A 22,041-nucleotide genomic window follows, 5' to 3' on the forward strand; every position below is an offset into this window, starting at 1 on the left:
AAAATGCTACAAGTGAACATGTTGCGCTTCCTTTGTACAACTGCCAGAGTGCATACATTTCATACTTGTTTCAGAAATATAATCCATAAATCTGGCCAATTACACCCTTGTTTGATGGCTCGGTAAAGGGGTAGGGGTCAAACCTTTTGAAAAAACATTATTACGGTGACAACACCCTGTTTAGTTTTATGAATTATCTGCTCGGCCGAGCCAATCAGAGCTGTGACGATAGAATCAATCTTGACCAATGAAAACGCTGTACTTGCGACGATCACCTCATAAAAGATAAAGATAATTCAAAACCAGAAAACATGCAATATAACGGATGCACAGACACAAAATGTTATCTAGCAGCAAAAATTGCTGTGAGAACCTTATTGGGACAGCGTGGCACCTTTGATAAACATCTTAAGGTTTTCATCAGTCTTGCAAGCACCATGTTTTTGCTGTTGCAGAAAAACAACAACAACAACAAAAACAGATTGGAAACATCAAAGAAGTACTTGCTCGACATACAGGCATGTTTCGTTTTAAGCATCTAAGCCATTGTTATATGGGTGGAATGGATTATTCTTCTGACATATCCACACTGTGTGGGATGATATTCATGTGTAGTCTAAATGCTGATGCTGTATGTAAATATTCAAAACTTAAACGTGTATAATACCTCATGTGAACCCAATTGCACAATTCCTTTTTATAAATAATACAAATAAAATGAGAGGGAACGTGCGTTCGTTGTTTGGGACTGACATCATTTTGCAGTGAATTTCTCCACAAGGGTTAATAGTAACTCAATCCTTTCAGATCGCCACTTGAAAGATAAATAGAGGAATATATATATATTTTTTTTTATTGTCAACTTGTCGTCAAATAATATTTGAAATGTTTTCTTTTGTATGTTCTTCAACTAAACTATTTAAGTTTCTGTTACAATAAAAGGTCTGTGAATGTTCTGCATTAAAACATACACTTTGTGTCAAATTTAATTCTCACTTTGAGTTGTGTTAACTGGACTTTAGTACGGTGATGGACAAGCAATTGCTGCACTTTAAGTGGGGAGCCCCAAAATTCAAACAAACCCAAACAATTCTTCAAAAATCACCAATGAAGAATCAGTTCATGTATGTGAAAGAGAAATCCCAGAAAAACAGAACAATAACCCCAAATTACATAGAAACGCACAATTTAGACAAATGGTACTTGCAAGTGTGCAACATAAGTGCGTGTGAAAAAAAAAACTATGCTCTTTAGAAGGCTCTTTTTTGCAAAGTTTCCACTGGTATTCATGAAACTCAAAACTCAAGCAATTTTTGCTCTGTGACCCAGTCCAGTATATTTGAAATCACCATAATCTGATGACACAGATCACAGATCAGCGAGTTAAAAAAACAAACTCACTGATCCCACCAGAAATTGGAGCAGATAGTCAGAGTGGAATTGGGAATTAACTGAAATTTAACGCTTTTGCTGAAGGTCTACGTAGTTTTCTCTGCCATAGTCATCACTCTAGAACGCTTGCGTCTTATTAACAATGCTTTTTCCATGACTAGCGCCACCTTTGGCATGCTTGGCTTTCTCAATTAGCCCATTTTGTAAATATCCTTGATATCCAGGTTATGGTTCATGTACAAGTATGCTGTTGGACTTCACCAGTAAGGACACTCAACACAGTAGCATCACTGTCTTGTATTGCTTTCCACTACATCTCCTCATGCTAATTACACTACTTTAGCTTGGAGCAAGACATGTTCCTACTGAAGCACTAGTTGACCAACTAATCAGGAGAAAGAGCGCCTTACTACACAGACCTCAAACTAGACAAAACAAATGTCGAAAAAATGCTCAGAAGAGCATTTGTTTGATACCCTCCACATCCAGTTTAAGGTCCATGTATCACTCGGAGAAGTGTGGCACTAATAAGAGTTGTGACGTACTATTTTGCAATCTCAAACTACAAGGGTACCGAACAAACTCTCAAAATGCTTTCAGTGCCCTTTATGAGGGTCTTGTGTTTCCCACTCGACGGGTTTGCGGAGGATCGAGGGAACGCCTGTGCTTGGCATACAGCATGGGCGGCTGAAGCATGACCTGGGCTGGTGTGAGGAGGTTAGTTGCTGATTAATTTGCCTGCAACCTTGAACCCCCCTCTGCAGGCCAGTGGACCCAGCAGACTATTGACAGAGCCGTGAGCTGCAGATAAAGCTAACATTTCTGCACTGCGAGCCGACTTTTTTTTTTTTATGTGCTGCTCTCAGCACTATCGCCTTGGTCATAATCTGCGAAGATCTGAGGACATTTGTGTCAAATCAATGTGTAAACACGAGGGGAACTCACTCTGTTGCTGCTCTTTGCAAGAATGCCATTTGAACGTTTTGCAATAAATGGCGGTCGGCCACAAAAATCTTGCACAGCTTTTCAGCCAAGAGGAATGTTATCACTGTATGCAAATTTATTGTTGGAATCATAAATCATAACAAAGCATGACAAGCAGTCGTTAAGCTCACTGGTGCAGTTATGTCATTTATTAACACAGCTGTTGTATTTTATTTTCACGTACTGGGAAATGATGCTTGTATTTTTCACAGTTTTTAAAAGAATGGCAGACAAGATCTTCCTCAGCAGCAGTCGAAAAAACATCCTAAAATAAAGATGTGCCAGTGAAAATTTAGACCAAAGTAGAAATTGTTTTAATTCCATAAAATATCAAGTACAATCAAAGCATTTCACCTCGTCGATGTTAAATAATTCCACTTATTTCATCCGTTGCCCATGCTATTACATAGAGTTGCATCATTTCACTGCAGCACAACTCTTCGCTTGACAAGCAGGCTCTGCTCCACTTCGACACACGTTCGTGTCGAAATCCACTCGCGTTTGGTCGAACCTTGACGAAAAAAAAATACTGCATACACACGATTAGACGAGAAGAAAGCTATAGGTGTCCGACAAAACAAAACAAAAAAGAAAAATGCCGAGTGATGGCGCAACCTGCGCCAGCCACTTCTTCAGTCTCATTGCAAACAAGTGTCCTTGTAAACTGGTTGCAGTCCGTGCCGCCACCCCCACATGACCCCTTCCACCCTCCATCCTCCGAACAGCGTCTTTGAGTCCGCGGGAGGAGCAGTTTAGGGCGAGGTGGGCGTCTTAACACTGGCCGGTGGCCGAGAGTAGGTTGCGCAAGGTGGCCAGCTCCCTGGACAGCTGCTCCACTCTCTTCTGTAAACGATCGTTCTCCGCCGCCAGTTCCAAAACTTTGTGTTGCGTCTCCAAGTTGCGCATTTTGGCTTTGTCGCGGCTCTTACGCACGGCCAGGTTGTTCCTCTCGCGCCTCTGCCTGTACTCCTCACTGTCCTTGTCCAGCCGCTTTTTGGCCTTGCCGCCGGAGAGCTTGGCGCCGTGAGACGGGGATCTCGGGGACCTGCCCTGACCCGCCGGCGCTGGGGTTCCGGGAGGGCTGGAGCAAGTGGAGGACGCCGTGGAGATGTTGCCCATGCTGCCCCCGGTCGACTGGTACTGCAGGTAGGGGCGCATGTCGAAGGCGGGCGAGCCGTTCTCTAGCTTCACGTCCTCCTGGTTGTCGTCCCTGGCCGCGGCTCTGTAGCGAACCAGCTCCGAGGCCAGCACGCTGTCCACTCGCGTCTCCTGGAAGTCGGAGTAGCCGAGCCCGTAGGGCACCCCCCGGGGGTCCCGCGGCCCGTCTCGCTGAGCCGCCTCCAGTTCGCTGAGGAGGGTGTAGTTTTTGAAATTGGCCGCTCTCTTGAGCTTGTTCTCGGCCAGGAAGTCGGAGAAGACGTCGCCCTGCGGAGGGTGCGAGTGCGCCGCCGCCAGCTGCTGACAGCCGTGCACGGCCGCCGGATCCAAGTAGACGCTGAAGTCGATCGCTCTCTCCCGCTCCTCGATGCCAAACTCCGTCATCGAGTCGCCGAGCCTCCAGTACGAGCCGCCGGGGTTGATAATGCCGTCTCTCGCGTGGATAGCAAAACCGCCCTCGTCGTAGAAACCGGCCACTTCCATGGATCTTAACACCCGCCGGATTGCACCAGCATGGAGGGCTGATGAGGCGCCCACGTCGGTAAAGTCTTCGAGTGTCGCAATCTTCTCGTTGTTTGTCCTTTTTCCCCCTTTTTTTCCCCCCGCGTTGTTGGACCCCCTGGTGAGTCGGCGCAGACAAGTTGTGCTCGCTGTGGATTTGGGAAGAATTGACAGGTCTTCCTGTCACGGGAGAAGTTTTATTGGGGCCGATGGGCGTGGCTTAGCTCGGCAGGTGTGTGACGTGATCAAGAGCACGTTTAAAAACAGTCGCACACAGCTCCATGCTTTTCACCTTTACTATTATTGTTATTTTATATACATTCTCAGTGAGAGAGAAACATTCAATCGACACGATAATAAACTTGTGTGAAGGCACCGGGTCTCAAGCAACAAGAGCGGCAACACTTGTTGACAGTTGGTCCGATCACGCCCTCTAAAGACGGTCATGGAAAATTTCACGAGGCGGTCAAAAAGCCTTTTAGGTGTTTTTTTGATTACACTGCGTAATATTGACGTCAGGACACGACGCAACTCCCGTTTGCCCCCAAAACACAACCACTTTTTTTTTTCCTTGCCCAGCCATGTTGTGCTGTTTGTTGTTGATGTCCTTCTCTCAATCCATTTCTAGTTATGATGTCCGGCTCGGAGAGCTGTGGGGTAGTGAGTAAAAGTAACGTTTTCTTTGATTCTATAAACTTCGAAGAACATAAGTCTCGAAGTCCAAATCCAAATAACATTTGACGCATTAATACATAGAATAAAGTTATACAGCAAAGTTATATGATTAAATGTAGTTTTTGTGTTTCTCAAGGGCGGTCAGACTTGTGGGAAGTTTTAACGAACTGTACATTGACTGCCATCTCGCGGTAAAAGAAAGAACGCAGTAGACGTTATCCTTACATTCAACTAGCGTTTCAAATCAGGGCAAGGTAATCAAACAAAATGTCACATGTAACCATTGGCTCTTTTTCTATGCAGGTTGCATTTCGATTTGATTTACGGAAATATTTTCCAACCAAATTTAGCCATTTACTAGGGGCGAGTTTAATTGTTTTACTTGTCGCAGCTGATGTTGATGAATGGCTACGGATCATTACATTTGTAGAAAAAAAACACATTCTGATTGAGGTATATTTTCTTTACTAAATGGTGTTCGAAATGAATTCTTTTAAGCACGCCTAGGCCTTGCAAAATGCACGCTAATACACAGGTCGAACAATATATTTTTCAAAGACTATATACATAACTTAAAGCTCTTGTAATAATTGAACCAACACTTGAAAACGGTGCGTGACATTCATTAGTTAATGATGAATCTAAAATAAGAAAAAAGTTGAAACCACAGCTGCGTTTTGTCTTACATATTGTACTTAACTAAGTTGAATTGAGTACCCTCGACGTGAACCTCATACGTCGTTGATGAGCCCGCTATAGCCAACGCGTAATTAAAGTTTTGTCGCCATCTGCCGTACATGCTCACAACAAGGCATCGTGTTGCGGAGGAGGGCCAGTTGCTTCTTAAAACAGGTCGGGTGGGGTCCAGCAAACTCAGGAAATGCGTTCTCTCTTTTCGCAATGCCATTGGTCAGACGCCGAAACCCTTGCGCGTGCCAATTGGCTGCTGGCCTCGGTCTCTCGCACTCGGATTGGTCCAAAAACGTTACGCTCTCTGTGGGCTGAGAGGGTGACGTTTCCGTTGGCTCTCGGCGAGAAGTAGAGACAGACTCAACCGAAGGGGTTGGGCCCGAAGTGGAGAAATGGCGAGAATGGTGGACGAGGGCTGGTGTAGAGGGGAATTACAAAACCCCGAGCGGCTTGGACACGAGCGAGGCGCGGCTAGGTGGGGTCCACAGCACGCCGGTGCCCGAGAACTGGCCAATTTATATTCGCCAGGTGAGTCGATGCGTGTCGCTACTTCGTCCTCAATACTCGGCTTGTTCCTCTGGCACAGTCATCCATATCCCCAGGTGTTACGTACCGAACTGGAGTTTCCGAATCACACCTAAAAATACGACAAACACGAACAAAATAAACATGTCTGCGGTTGATAGATACACCATTGTCGACAGCGCGGTGGGTGCTTTTTTTGGCCCACTGTGCTCGTTGCACAATAGTATTCACGTGAGGTAGTTGAAATTTGTGTTGGGAGTCCGTGTGCACTGCTGAATTTGCCTTTCAAACATGAAACAGCAGTTACACAAATCTTTTTTCTGCTTCAGGCGCACGTTAGAACCCCTTAGGACAAACGCTGCATTGGCCCTAAGCTGTTTAATTGCAGCAAGGCCACAAACGAAAGTATTTTTTTTTGGCTGTTTTCGGCGCTCATTTAAAAAAGAATATGATTTAGACATGCATGCAAGCAAACACTAAGAAGCACATTGCATACATTTGACTACTATTTGGTTCGTTGCCTATCATTTGTAAGCTGCAAACAATTATTTAACCACGCAGAGGTTTACATCATCGTGTGTTAGTTGCAAGTGGTTGTTAACCTTTGGATGCAGATTTGGAGAAAATGCTGTCATGTCGGATTGTGTTCCTTTGGCATGCTCACTATCAGACTTCAAGCTGCTTAAGTGACACTCCCTATTAGGTTCCACTTTACAGTTGAATATTTGTCTACAGTTAAATATTGTTACAAATACATTTTGTATTTAAAATAGAGATGGGATGAAATTGAATGACCACATAATTTGCTTTTATGTCTTTTAGTTTAATGTTTACACTTGGTGTGTAGTGAGCAAAGGTTAGAACTATTTTCACATCTTATGGTACCACTAAATTTGAAAGCGCTCGAACATAAGCCGCCGTTCACTTGCTCTTTTTGCAGGCAAAAGATGCCAAGAGTGGATTAGTGTCCTCCTCTGCTTCTCTCTTATGGCCTTCAATTTCATTCACCTCCTTGCCAATTTCCACCTGGGGCATTTGTGGTACATCCTGTTTGGTATTGGTAAGTAGTGATTCAAAGTATATACATTCAGTAGTGACTTCTACTCAATGATTTTTCCACTTGTGTGTCCGTTTGAACAAATGTGTAGTGGCAGGGATCCTCACGGCGGACTTTGCCTCAGGGCTTGTTCACTGGGGGGCTGACACGTGGGGATCGGTGGATCTGCCCATTTTTGGAAAGGTCATCTCAACTCCAGTGCACTTTTTCACGAGTACTTTTTCTTCCTATCTTCACGCATTGTCTATGTTCTGTCATTCTACCACGAGCAGGCTTTTATCCGACCATTCCGAGAGCACCACATTGACCCCACGGCCATCACCCGTCACGACTTCATTGAGACCAACGGTGACAACTGCATGTTGACCATCGTTCCGCTCGCCAACATGGCCTTCAACTTTGTCACCCTCTCCCCTGGTGAGTACTTTTCAAGTTGGCCCAGGAGAGCACTTGACCCCGCACGCCATGCAATTCCACAAACAAATTTGTCCGAAGGACTTTTGGATAATTCTTTAACATTGCAGCCAATCTGTATACCCACCTCTCGTATCTACTCTACAGTATGTACTGACTATACTAGTGTTGTCCATGGAGAAAAGCTCAACCGGAGACTGAGTCCGTGCATAAACAAATTTTCCTACCTCATACGGGGACCTTATTTGATCTTTTGCTTGTAGCGGAGATCTACCATCTCTATCCGTGGTACTGCTACCTGTTTGCACTTGGCATCTTTGTGACGCTCACCAACCAGATTCACAAGTGGTCTCACACCTACTTCGGCCTTCCACGCTGGGTGGTGTTTCTACAAGACTGCCACATCATCCTTCCCCGCAAGCACCACCGCATCCATCACGTCTCCCCGCACGAGACGTACTTCTGCATCACCACAGGTTTGCCTTATTATACGGTATATGCTTGCCCCCTGCAGCTGCTTCAGTTTTGTCACAGAATTTACCGGTTGGCAGGTTGGCTCAATTACCCTCTGGAGAAGGTGGGCTTCTGGAAGAACCTGGAGGATCTTATCCAGGGAGTCACAGGAGAGAAACCCAGAGCCGATGATCTCAAATGGGCTCATAAAGTCAAGTAACACCACAGGCTAACTTCACCCTACCTCAGAAAAATCCCCCCGTCTTGCCTTGCCGTAATCCATAGCAAGGCAAACTAACAGGTTCTGATGCCATAGCTTTAACTCTTGCACATTTTCCATTTTTCTAGAGGATTCTTTTTTTCATTATTCACAGTGGAGCTCGTCATTTCAAACGGCAAAATATTTTCACAAGAATAACTGCTCACTTTCTGAAACTGCTACACAGTAAACCATGTTAGATCGCTTTTAAAGGAGAGTTGCACAAATGAGGGAATCAGCAACAAAATTTGGCTGCTAATTTGGAGTCCATTTTTTGCTGCTTTGCTCATGCTGATCGGGGAAGTCTTTATTGACTTGCGCCCTTGCAAATACCTTTTTGATTGTGGAGAGAAAAAGCTGAGCCCATTTCGATAGCAAAAGAACAAATTGATGAATAATTACTGTTACATTTTTTGACCTTGCACATTTTTGGCTGCACAGCCACTGTTATGTCAGACTAATACCCAAACCATATTTATTGTCGTTTCCAGACGTTTCATGTAAACCACTAGACAGCAAGACTATAATTAGTAAACTCCGAAAAGACTCTTAATGACAGATGACTCAACAAAAAGAGTAAACAAAAAAGTTAAATGACCAGAAAAATCTTCCTTTGCAATTCATGCAACGGAAATGGCTCGCACACGTAAAATGCAGTCTGTCATTTTAAAATGCTGACTGGTCACTTGTAGAGTGAAAAAAAAAATCTCAAATGTGTTTTTTCTATTTTCTCTCTCTCTCTCTCTCTCTTTTTTTTTAGCTTACCTTGTGTTAACATTAAACAGATGTTGTAATAGAGTGCATTATATTAAAAGTTGACTTGTCTTTAAAATGAATGCCTGCCATTTAACCAAATGCCCAACTTACCATAGGAAAAGAAAAACAACAACATTAAAGTAAATACGTAGTAGCTTTTTCAACAAAATTTTGAGTTAAGATGTAATGTTAAGTCATCTTGTTGTACCCAACGGAGTGGCCTGAGTGCTTCAGCCTATGTCATGTCAATCGTCGTTTTTTTTTTTTTTTTTTTCCTAGCTGCCTTACACATGCCACATGTTGTTTGTATCTCCGCTCTTTTTGCAGCAATATGTGTTGTCCAACTCATCTTGAAGTTTTACACAGATGAGTGAAAGATGACATGTTTTTTATGGTGTGGGATAAAATTCCATTCCCGCCAGTGTGTCAAGTACAGTGGTGCCCTGCCAGATTTGTATTTAAGACCATCTTTGCCGAATGAAGTCAATAAAGGCTATGAACTAGACCCCCCCCCCCCCCACACACACACACACACACACACACACACACACACACACACACACACACACACACACACAAAACGGACAAAAATCTGTAGTTTGGTAAGGAAAAGCATAGTCATAATTCAGTAGAATGTAAAGAGTCAAAACAGTTTGTGCTTCATGATGCGGTGTGCTCGCCTTGGCAATCTGAGATGCAGTATAATATGGGCATGTAGACTCAAAAGAAGAACAGATGTACCTCTACTGCTTTCTAAGTGACTCAATACGATGATACATTTTTAATAGAGGATAAGGAAGATATGCCTTTCACCAGTTCTTGAATTGACTCGCTGCCACAATACTGATTTCGTATCGCTTTAAAACACTTGTAAGTTGGGGCCCTCTCATCTCAAGGCACCACTGTACCGAGGTGACGTTGTAAGGGCTTCAGTGACAGATGCGATTAAGTCATCAAGTCACAAGTGCGAAGCTTTTTTCTTTTGTAATGCTTTTGTGAGTAATTTGTAAGCGTGTTGTACAGCAAATGACTATGCAGTGTAACTTCATGTCTTAACTCGTCGGAATTTGAATCAAATGCCTTTCTTTCTTTTTTAGCGTTTACAGTGGGTTTTCGGAAGCGCTAATGGAGATGTCACCTTTAATTATGCATCGTTAAACAAATACTGTACTATTACTGAAGACGTAACACAATCGTTGCATGTATTACAGTACGTTTAGCAGATGCAAGCGGTAGAATGCTTCTCCTTTCATTTGTCGAACGCAGCCACTGAGCAGGGCGCTATGATTTGTGGCGCGTTTGAAAACCTCACATTGTTGACCCGTCGGGTCTCATGATTGAACTACCTACATAAACTGTGTTTTCATTCCAAGGAGCATCCTGGCCAACAACCAGGTTGAAAAGCTTGATCGTTGTGGCACGGGGGCTGTTTAGAGATAGCGGCATCTTTTTATACAATGTAGTATTCCATGATTCAAATCTTTTGTACTTGACTAAAATCAAATTTAGGGTTACCAGTGGGAACAGCTATTCCAACAGGCTTTCCCAGTCTTTACTGGGCAGAGGTAGCCATTTAGAAAAATGTCACAGCACAACAGCAAACGAAAGTGTTTGAATTCCGAAAGCATGAGCCTCTGGTCTCGATTTACACACGAATGGACTCACTCTGTCAAATTGAAGACAAAGTAGATATATTAGCAGGAGGTCAACTTATTCTGTCGGTGAGTTGCAACAGGATAAGTGTTTGTACTGTCTGCCACTTACTTGGAAATGTTTTCATTGTTCAGACTAGATATGTCAGGCTTGGACAGGTAACCAGAGGAATTTTTCGAATGAATAACAAATGTAAATAAAACAAAGTGACAAAAATAAGTGACATTGGATGATTTCTCACAGCAGACTAATGGTTGGCAATCGCCGTATTGACAAAATGTTGCCATTAATGTAAGGATTCTGTTTGTATTTTAGGTATTTGTAAGTGGTTTTATAGTTCAGTACACCATTTTCGGTCAAATTTATGCTGCTGCAACCTTTATTTGTCTTCAGTGTAGGTCAACAGCAAGAAGAACACACTTACTGTAGATTTCATCATGCTTGTAGAATATTGTGAGAAGCTGCTTTGTACGTATGTGCTATAAAGTGATGCTGATCAGTGGATGTCGCTTGTGTTTGGAGCACTCGGGCAGATGGTAGATTTTGGCGTATGGATTACAATGTAGCAGTGTATCGCTTTTTTTGTGGGGACATTTGAAGGAGGCTTAATAGAAATAAGCTGCTGCGAAGGTTAGGAATTTATAACACCCCACAACTCATTGAAATGTATTTGGGGTTCATATATTGATTCTGGTTTAAAGTAGGATTCAGGCTAATTATCCAGTTGTTTGACATGAAACAGTTTCAACTTAAAGTGGTTTCAACGCAGCATCTCATTGAATTTATGACAGTGTCTTTCTGCTGCAGGGTACTCCCATTAGATTAGTGTTAGGTGGTTAGTCAGCCAGCCAGTCGTATATTTTGACATGCTTTCTGCAGATAATTTCTGTTGACATGGATATAAAATTGCCTTATCGGCGGGTTCTTGATTTGAGTTACTGTCAACTCCATCACCAAAATGGTAAAACATCTCATGTACTGACGTGACGTTGCCCCTTCTGTGAGGCAAGGCAAATTTTAGATATCACAATAATATACCTTGATGCCTTTTTGTTATCTCCCTTTGGGGAGATAGATGTACAATGTGTATAATGTATTAAACTGTTTATTTATAAGTAAACTAAATAAAAGTTCAGTACTTATACCAGTTTCTCTCAATTATTATTTTTTTTTAACGCAAATGGAAGCAACTTATGGTGAATTAAAAAAAAAAAGACAGATTTAATGAATTGTTCTTAAAGTATCCACCTCATCCATTTCCTTAGCTGCTTATCCCCACTAGGGCCACAGACGTGCTTGAGCCTATTGGAGCTGTCTTTGGGCAGTAGGTGGGGTACACCCTGAACTGGCCCCGAGCCAATTGTAGGCCACAGAGTCAAACTACACTCTTAAACACACATAAGGGCAACGTGGAGTGTTCTATACTGTCTACCTACCCAGCATGTTTTTGGGAATGTGGGAGGAATCTGGAGTACTCACGCGGGCACTTGAAGAGCATGTAACCTAAGGAACTAAGAAAATAAACATTTAATCATGAAGGCTTATTATTATACATTATTGTAGCTTACTTTGTAATTTATATTGTAGGAGAATATAGCCAATACAGACACTTACGGCATGAGTTATATGATTTGTAATTTTTTGCGGCTCCACATTTTTGGAAGGGGGGGGGGGGGGGGGGGGGGTTCAATATGGCTCTTTCAACATTTTGGGTTGCTGACCTCTCAATTTGATCTTTCATTATGCGAGGGGGCAGGCTAAAGTGTAGCGTGCGCGTGCCCGTGACGTAGATAACGGCTTTCACTGCGTGCGCGCTCCCGTCGTTCCATCAACATGGCGCTCGCCGCCGGATCAGGTAAATACTCCGTAAAACGTACAAATCGATTCATTTGAAAACTAACGATGATCAGAGGTATTTCTTGGTTTCCCTCCTTGCCCGCGGGTAGCTTAGCCTCGGGCGAACTTTTCATCATCGGAGCCCCTAGCGAGAATGAGTTGAAAGCAAAGGGCATTAGCTCAGTAAGCTACTAGTGATTGAAATTTAGGAAGACCCGTCGTGACTACTTACGAATATATTAAGATTTTTTATTTTTTATCGAGCCGAACTATTGATGACTAACGCACATGTAAATCTACCCAGCCTCGTCGGAAGAAGCGTTTATTCGGTTTCGTAAATCAGTTGCGGAGTTAGCTTAAAGGGCTTGGCTGTTAGCCACTAGGCGAAAATGCTCTTTGACAAATTGGCTCTTGAGCTGCGACTCTTACCAGTCAGAATTAGTTGGTGTCCGTTTAAACAAAGATTTTGCACTTGGATGTGAAATTCGCGGAAAATGTCGGTTTTTGTCAACACAAAAGGGATAGCAAAGCGTGGCAGGTGTGCTTATGGAGCAGCCGGCCGGCTCTTGATTTTCAATTTGCATGCAAGCTGCACCATCACATTTCACCGCAGAGGCCAAATGATGCAGCACTCTCCAGCAGGGCGATATCTTCTTTGATAGCTTCTTCACAGCCGTTTGGCTTCTTTCGCCAACTCCTCACGGTACGTGGTGTGGATCATTTCAAGCCGAAAATGCTAATTACGGAGTTTCACCCACAATTTGTGACCACACAATTGACACGCAAGAGATCTCGCAGTGTTCGCTTGATTCAGTGTGCGAGAAGAGGTGAAAGTTGTGACCGGGCATTTCGCTTGCTCCCTATAGCCTCAGCACACAACTCATCCTGGCCGTACCAAGGGGAAGACTTGCACCAAATTTTGGATTTGAAATGTGTAGTCTGTGACACCACTACTGGAATCTTCCTGACACATTTCAGACAAGCTCGCATCTGAATGCAACAAATGAGTAGCAAAAATAGCCTGCATTTATTTCTCTTTTGTGTTTATTTTTATTTTCTTTACATTTTATTTATTGAATAAATATAGTTTTACTTTGTCGCTGGTTGTTCTTTCAAGTTATGTTTAAAGTTTAGTTTTCAAGGATTTCTAATTGATGTACCGACACACTATTCCTCATCATATGGCAAAACATACGATACATGAGATCGCAAATTAGCCGCAGTACGTCCCATAATACAAGTAGACACTATGGCATTTCAGTTTGCATGTGTGTGAAAATGCCATGCAGCCAAAATGTGGAATGAAAATACAAGTTGCTTGAATTTTACATCTTATAAAGGTAATTTGGTAGTTGAAAAAGGGTTCTAAAATGAAGGTACTAGTACCCCTGGGGGTACTTGAAGCAACTTCAGGGGGTACTCAAGGTTTTAAATAGAACAAACAAACATACAAAAATCCTTTACAAATTATTTGTTTCACGAAAATATAAGTTCATAAAACAAATTTTATGTTCAGTAGGTTATTCAATTATTGTAAAAACTCACATTTTCCCTCAAACTAGAGTGGTTCGACCTAATTTGTCATGTGCCACCTCTTGTTACCTGTCAAGTTAATGATGTGAACACCTCTCTACTACGATCCCAAAAGAAGACAATTTAAGTTAAATTTAAGTTGAAAAAGTTAGATGGACAAATATTCATATTTCTTTTTGAGAACAGGTCTCACACTTTATGTTGATTATTTTACTGGGGACAAATATTCGTGAGTAATAAAGATATACAAATGAAGTTTCAAAAGGTCTAAAAGGTTAATACATCAGACAGACACTGATGGCATGTTTTAAGTCTTTTTTTGTCCATTTGTTTTTTACCCCAAAATGCTTTGCGCTGGTTAAGAAGTACTTTGCCGAAAAGATATTTCACATGGAGTACGTAACTGAAAAAAGGTTGAGAACCATTGCTCTAGATTAAAGTGTTCAACATGTAGGTATGACTAAGCATGAAGCGATAATTCGGACAGTTGTGGTAGTTGAATAAATGATACGTTTTTTTTCTTAATAATGACTTTAATTTCAATTTAAAAAAAAAACCCTGATTATTATTTTTCTATCATCGCACAGCCCTAGCGTGAGTGCTTTTGCCACCTCGGTTGTTTTGTGTGCACACAGGAGTCAAAGTTCCTCGCAATTTCCGTCTACTTGAGGAGCTGGAGGAGGGCCAGAAAGGTGTGGGGGATGGAACTGTAAGCTGGGGTCTGGAAGATGACGAGGACATGACCTTAACAAGATGGCGAGGAGTCATACTCGGCCCACCTCGAGTAAGTGCCAATGCTTTGAAACGCTTGGACATGGAGCAAATCATACAGAGTGGTTTTTCAGAATTGCACTAAAAACCAAACTAGCGATTCAATACAAGACTGGGCAGTTAAAACTAATGAATGATTTTGGATTTTGCGTTTCAGTTCATATTTATTCTGTTTTGTCTTTTGTTCTGTAAATTCATCCACCCATTTTCTAAGCCGCTGATGCTCGCTCGCTAGGGTTGCTGGCTTGCCGGGTTAGGGTTAGTCGTATGATTTTAAAAATGATCAAATCAATTATTTCCTCTTCCCTTTGCTGCAGCTACACCAACGCTACATTTATTTACAGGTGTATTTCATGCAGGGCAGACATTTTGCACTTTAATTCTAAGATGCATTTAACATGCATTTAATTCTAAGACTGCATTTAACCAGCATTTAACATAAAAGCAACATTTGTTTTGAAATTTCTCTGTCATTTTTACTTTTTGATTTAAATGTAGGAGGGAAAAAAAATCTGAACAAATCTTGAATCAAACTTTTTTCAACAATACTGTGTATTTTATTTTCAGGCAAAATTTTATTTTCATCCGGCCCTACCGTTAAGTAATCAGATTAAAGTGCTGTCATTTAATATCACTACATTTACCATAGACTGTTTGGTTTGCTGTGTTTAAATGGAAAATTTACCATCCATCCATCCATCCATCCATCCATCCATCTATTTTTGACATTTACACCAATTTTTGGAACAGCGCTGCGAAATCTTTCTTACTATTTCTGCCTCGCGTTAGGGAGTTTGAATCTGGGTACAAGCCCTCCCTTGTATAGACTTGCGTAGGCTTTTCTGTTTTCTCCTGTGCAAAAGCTCGTATGGGCCGGCATCCAGTCGCTCTTGCCCAGTTACCCATGACCCCTATGAAAACAAGAGCTATGAGATTCAGTGCGTTAACATGTGCTTCACCATGTGACCCAACGGGCTGTTAAATTTTATGTGTTGCTCGTTGACACACACACACTCTCACCCAGCGACCTCTTCCACAGACGAGCTATGAAAACAGGATGTACAATCTGAAGGTTGAATGTGGGCCAGGATACCCAGAGTCACCGCCGTTCGTCAGATTTGTGACCAAGATAAACCTGAATGGCGTGCACACCTCCAATGGCGTGGTACGTAACACTTAATCGCTAGCGGCTGATCCTTTCACATTTAGACGTTTTGATTGCCAGCAGAAATACAATTTGTCTAATACTGTTCTGTTCCTATCAAGTACACTAAGGTCCCCCAAACCTTTTTTGCACCATCACTGGTTTCACATAAAAACAACATTTTGATGAACAAATATAAAAACAAACATATGTTTGTTTCATGTGTTCCCTTATTTTATGTCCGGTCAGTTTTTAATTCCCTCATTGAATTGAAGCACAGATAAACCAGGTATTCAGTAGAGATCGAACAATACGGATTTTTCAGGACTGATGCCATTTATTAGAGGAGGCCGATAACCGATATTTGGAGCCAATGTTCCTTTGCAGTAAACGTGTAAAACTGCGTAAAAAATTGAATAATGCAAACACTGGATTTCATTGAAATGCCTAAAGCATGTTTGTTGAACCACACAAATAGAAAACAACAGCTCCAGAAGTGTCTGGTTTTCCTAGACTCAGAAACGTCTCTCATGAGGTTGAAATAAATAAATACCTCTTATAAAAATTTCCATAGAAAATACAGTCAAAGTTAAATATAACTACATTGACTTGAATTTGAAGTTTGATACAAGTTAGGGTGATGAATCCTGAGGTGGGACCACTGGGTGGAGGTGTTTTTATTTTCTGTCACGGTTGCTTCCATGCTGATTTCACCATTGCAAGTTTTGCACATAGCCTCCCCTCATGTTGTTGACCAAATGAAATACTGCCAGACTGCACTTTTAGACTAAGGTGCTTACATCTGTGACAAGGGTTTGAAGAAAGCAAGAGAGGAGTGTTAAAGGTGGGGCCCACATGCCACACATGCGGCCGCCTGCCTCTGTTCGTCCGCGATCAAACCCGAAAACGGAAATGCGGCATTGATAAGACTGAAAGTACTTCTATCGGCAAAACGCCGAAAATATACTTCAATATCAACACTCATGTGTAGTGATGGGTCCTTCAGCACCGATGCGGCGATGCTTGCGCCAAGCTCAGAGAACAATCCCCGCGTCGCTGCACATACTGCTTCGAAATAGTCCTGTGACCAACGCACGAACTCATTGAACTGCGTCGACACAGCAAAAACGCGCCAAAGTGTCTTTAAAAGGAAGTGCGTCTGTCAACACGACACAACCACTGAAACGATCCAAATCACTCGGTTGCTTCACTGCCTTGTGAGTGCTTCATCACTCCCAACATTCCAATATTCACACATTGCAGATATTTATTCCACAATTCTATAGTTTTCAAACCAATTCAACATTGATACCCGATGGGAGACAGTCCCATTTGTTGTCAATTTGAATTGACAATATCTGTGGTATAACAAAAGGCTTCTTGGTGCGGTGGTTCAGGAACCGGACCAATGCGTGTAGAGTCAGTGGTTTAATCCCTGGTTGGCTTTGCCCTTTCTTCACTCTCTGATAAATGTTTTTCTATTTTAGTACTTTCCGTTTCATATTATTCTACATATTCACGAGAGGACTGCTTGTATTTTGTATTTTATTCCAAATATTTATCCTTTTCTCACAAATCCTCATTTTATCTTACAAAACTTACTGACTTGGGCAAATTGACATTTAACTACAAACATTTACCTAGAAAGTTTATTAAATTTAACAAGATCTTATTCATTATATTTAATAATTTATAACAATCTGTCACAATTCCTGATTTGTGAGATCTAGTGGCGCCCCTGGTATACACTAGGTCAGTTCAGTTTGTCAAGTGGTTGTCAAGTGGGTTGCCTGCAGGGATTTTAACGTCCAGCAGGTGTCAGTATTTGATCTTAACACAGTATCAACACATTGTGTCTGAATGCCAACTCGCTCCATAATGCCTCATCAACCCATCACTACAATGTGTGAAGTATAAAAAAAAAAAAAATGGAACTTAGGATATTCCTGCCTGATAATTCACTGAGGATGGCGTCAGACTGTGTTAGCATGTTGTTCGATGAGCATGGCCGGCTTCCTCTTTCACCCGCGAGCTAACCCAAAAACGGAAATGCGTCATTGGCAAAACCGGAAGTGCTTCTATCGGCAAAACGACGGAACTATGCCTTAATATTGATACTCATATGTGTGAAATACAATAAAATGAACCTTACGGCATTCCTGCCCGATAACTCACAGAGGATGGTGTCAGATGGGCTGTGCTGTTTGATAAGGGCAGCCGTCTGCCTCTTTCGCCCGCGATCAAACACGGAAACGGACATGCGTCATCGGCGAAACCGGAAGTATATCTTATCGGCAAAATCTTTCCTTCACACAAACAAAACAAGAATCATTCAATGAAACAGAACAATCATTTAACAATATAGAAACTATTTTCTTAGCATTATTAGAAACAAAAAAAAACATCCCGTTGAATCGGCCTTAAAGGCAACACATTTACATTGATTTTTTTCATATCGGCCGGTTGGATGAAGAAAGGCCGATACCGATATACGTCAAATTTCCAAATAATCCCCCCGATAATCGGCTTGGCTGATAATCGGTCGATCTCTAGTATTCCCTGAATACTTTTTTTTTCTTCCTTAACGGAGCTTTTACTCTTGAAAACAATTGTTTTTTCGTCCTGTCTCACTTGGAAATTTCCCTTGTTTTAAGACGCTTTGGCTAACCTTCAACATCGAATGGCCGATACTATATTAGGGACGGTAGCCATCTTGGTACAGTTCAACTGAGCTGTTAAAAAAAAAGAAAAAGAAAAAAAAAGGTAAATACTATACATTCCAGGTATTCCAGGTTTTTCACTCACCATTTCTTTCTGCAAGCCTGCTGCTTTTCGGCTCTGTCCCCATATTGTAAATTGGTTGTGTTGACCACAAAGAGCCATTTTTTGGGGCCTGTGTGTGATTTACGTTCCCCAAAGCTGATTAGCTGTTGCAAGGCGAATAGTGGGTGGGGGGAATCATAAAATCAAAACCTGCAGTGACCCACACGGTTTTCCTCACCAATTAAGTTATACATGAATCCTTTCTGTTTGAACAGATGCAATTTTAACTGAAACATGGCACTTAGTATAAAATAACAACATTTAAAAAAAAAATCAAATCAATCATTCAACTACTATGTGTATCGATTAACAGTACAATGTGGATTCTGTCATTCTATGTTGACTAGTTCCGTCATACACTCATGCACGCTGGTACAAACAAGCGGTTGAGATCATGAAACACTAAACTGCGTTTGTTATGTATTGCGTCAGACGGCGTTTGGAACGGCGCTTTTTGCGCCATGTTACATTCGAGACCGCTACTGAAACAGCACTAGACTGCTAGTGGTGACCGAAGTTCATGTTGAAAAACACCAGACGGCATTTGGAATGGAGCTTTTTACGCTTGACGCTGACTGGTGTTCCTAATGCCGTCGGTTAACGTCAATGTTCTCAATGCAGTCTGCCGTTTTTCAAAATAAACAGTGGTCGCTGCATGGCATCTAGAGCAGCGTTCTAACTGCTGTTTCTGATCCCACTAGGCATAAAAAGCGATGTAAAAAAAAAAACTGCGTTCTAAACACATGTGGCAATAACTCAGAACAAGCGCGGATTAGCGTTGTATGACCTGATCCGCTTGCCCTATCGCTCGCTTGCTTACTACTGGCTCGTAGCTCACTAGCAATTTGGCCTGCTCGTTTTCGAAAGGCGAAAAATTCCAGACATTTGGACTGTTAACCTTCTTGATCCGCATTTTAGATGGACTGCTCATGTCCTACCTCACGCGATATCACATAAAAGGCTTTCTGCTTTTTCCGTCTTTTTGATTTCGCAGGTGGACATGCATGCAGTGACTGCACTGGCTAAGTGGCAGAACTCCTACAGTATCAGGACGGTGTTGCTGGAGCTGCGGCGGCTCATGACCTGCAAGGAGAACATGAAGCTTCCTCAACCACCCGAGGGGCAGATCTATACCAACTGAGCCCCGTGTTTTTTTTGTTTTGTTTTGTTTTGTTTCGTCTCCCATCTTTTTCTCTCTCTTCACGTCCTGTCATGTCCCACCCTTCTTTCTTGCCTAACCCCCTTTCATGGCATCTACATTCCATTGGTTGAGAGAACGCAGGCAAAGCTGAATGGAAGAACAATGCAGACACACGCACACATTCACGCACGCACACACGTTCATCATCAGGGCAATTTCCCTCTGCTTCCATCACCAGATGTCCTGGTTGTGATCATTGGAATGCTGTACAACTTTTTTTTATGATTTGTGGAAAATGACAGATTGTACAATAACATAAATAATCTTAACGAAGTGTACCTCTGTGTGTTGCCTTCTTGTAACATAGAAGTTTGTTGACTTGTGAAATGCAATGTGTGCATTCAGTATGAAAATGATGAGTGTACTTTATTTTGCAGGCAGACACACATGTACTGTATGTGGAGGACGGCTTAGCTCACCTCTGTATCCAGCGTGAAAAGAGTCTGCCTCTTTTTGCGTCATGTACATGGCAGCCTGCTATAATCTTATCACATCTACTGTAAGTGTGCCTACGTCAATCGTTTTTGAAAGTAGAAATGAATCAAATCATTTGTGAAAACTGTTTTTCGCCTGTTCGTGTTTTTAAATCACATTAGGCAGGTTTTGATGTTGAGGAACAATTTTGGTTAATCTGGTGTTCAGTTACTGTTTGTTTTAAATGCCGACTGGAGAATAGAATAAAATAGAATGAATATAAATAGTTTCCCTCTTACTGTTTTGCAATTATTTCCTATTTTGCAGCAGCAAATTTGACAGTAGCTGAACATAAATTACACAATAAATAAACTGCATTTCTACAACGGCAGCAATGAGGGCAGTGAGTAAAATAAGCACCAGTAGTCCAGTTTTAATGATGATCATATACAAACGACATTGTGTCAAATTTATGTTATATGCTTGTTGTAACTGAATATACATACACATTTACACATTTTTTTCCCTAACTCAAAACATGATAATACATAAAGTAGCGGGATTGAGTTTAAAAACGTTGGCACATGGTACTTAACGTTGACCCTAAGCACATTAGTCATTCTCAAAAAATATGCCTTGAAAATTCATGACATTAAGAAAATAACATTGCACAGAACAGTGTCAAGATTTTTTGTTGGCATTTTTAAACATGGGTCAAGTGTGACACAGATGCAGCTTGAAGAGAATTATTTCTGATTGCATATTTTTGTTTTGGTACATGTATTTTCTTAGAGCTGACATCTTGAATAGGTGAATCTTATGAAACCTCTTGATAACATGCCACCAAAAATAACAGGAAATAGATTGTTATGTCACGGTGACTTAAGTAACCATAAATAACTTTCAAAATGGAGACACTCCCTTCAAAGCACATTGGGCTTGAAGTCAAAGGGGAAGATAAAGAAGTGATTACTTCCTTAAAGGTCACGCGCACACAAAAAATCACAAGTTAAGCTGTCCTGCTTGTGGGTGAAAATGTCCACTTGAATGCTGAAAGACACATAACAACAAGTGACACACTTTAACCCTTTCATCCCTTGGGTCACTACATTCAGTACACAGCTATTCAATCGAGGTACCTCCACAGGTGATCAAGGGTAGACTCAGCCGCCAGGGCACAATCAATCGTGTTCCTGAATGAAAAGTCTATATATACACATTGTGTGTGAGTGTGTGTGTGTGTATATATATATATATATATATATATATATATATATATATATATACACACACTTAGACCTTCAGTGGCATCCTACCTTATGGAATTTAAGTATATTTGTGCCACGATCGCGAGCAAGCAATGAAAAATTTTGAGCGAGCAAGAATAGATTTTGCGCACAGAAAAAAATATTGAGCGAGCAACAATGCATTTTGAGCACAGAAATCCTTTTTGCTGGCTCAAAATCTCCCGATAACCCTCTCTCCCTTGCTGAACATCTGATTCTCTGCTCGCTCAAGTTGTGTACTATCTGCGCGCTCTGTGTAGCACACACGGTATTAATGAGCCACAAAGCCAGTCAATCAGAGCTAGTAAAAGGACATGGATTGACTGCTTGGTCTCCAGTTAGATTGCTTGTTGTGTTCACCCAGGCGGGAGGTGATATTACATCATTAAAGTACAAAAACTAACAAGGTAGTTCTATAAAATGAGACAATACTGTAATAATAGTAATATTAATGCCCATACATTGTTTCCAAACAAGTCCACCCAAGTGTTGGCGCGATCTCGTTTGTTCTCACAA

The 22,041-nt window shown here is 41.7% G+C and overlaps 3 protein-coding genes and 1 long non-coding RNA gene across 4 annotated transcripts; 3 read left to right on the forward strand and 1 right to left on the reverse strand.

The window, feature by feature from the left end:
• Positions 1 to 2,432: 2,432 nt before the first annotated feature.
• Positions 2,433 to 4,165, reverse strand: cebpb (CCAAT enhancer binding protein beta). Its single transcript, XM_088408661.1, has one exon. The coding sequence runs from the start codon at positions 4,015 to 4,017 to the stop codon at positions 3,148 to 3,150; it is 870 nt and encodes a 289-aa protein (XP_088264787.1). The 5' UTR covers positions 4,018 to 4,165; the 3' UTR covers positions 2,433 to 3,147.
• Positions 4,166 to 5,730: 1,565 nt separating this feature from the next.
• On the forward strand, positions 5,731 to 11,659 carry peds1b (plasmanylethanolamine desaturase 1b). The gene is made up of 6 exons (XM_088408562.1): positions 5,731 to 5,928; positions 6,866 to 6,985; positions 7,074 to 7,165; positions 7,255 to 7,399; positions 7,660 to 7,872; positions 7,948 to 11,659. Exons 1-6 carry the CDS (start codon positions 5,793 to 5,795, stop codon positions 8,067 to 8,069), a joined length of 828 nt encoding a protein of 275 aa, XP_088264688.1. The 5' UTR covers positions 5,731 to 5,792; the 3' UTR covers positions 8,070 to 11,659.
• A 615-nt stretch (positions 11,660 to 12,274) lies between these two features.
• On the forward strand, positions 12,275 to 20,103 carry LOC148427963 (ubiquitin-conjugating enzyme E2 variant 1-like). The gene is made up of 4 exons (XM_088408497.1): positions 12,275 to 12,372; positions 14,522 to 14,670; positions 15,697 to 15,822; positions 19,619 to 20,103. The coding sequence occupies exons 1-4, from the start codon at positions 12,351 to 12,353 to the stop codon at positions 19,763 to 19,765; spliced, it is 444 nt and encodes a 147-aa protein (XP_088264623.1). The 5' UTR covers positions 12,275 to 12,350; the 3' UTR covers positions 19,766 to 20,103.
• LOC148427964 (uncharacterized) lies at positions 12,386 to 13,452 on the forward strand. The gene is made up of 2 exons (XR_015864868.1): positions 12,386 to 13,056; positions 13,220 to 13,452. It is a non-coding gene; the product is annotated as an uncharacterized LOC148427964 (long non-coding RNA).
• Positions 20,104 to 22,041: the final 1,938 nt, after the last annotated feature.

Source organism: Hippichthys cyanospilos, chromosome 2, assembly GCF_059441005.1.
Source record: "Hippichthys cyanospilos isolate Australia breed blue-spotted pipefish chromosome 2, RoL_Hcya_1.0, whole genome shotgun sequence".
NCBI lineage: Eukaryota > Metazoa > Chordata > Actinopteri > Syngnathiformes > Syngnathidae > Hippichthys > Hippichthys cyanospilos.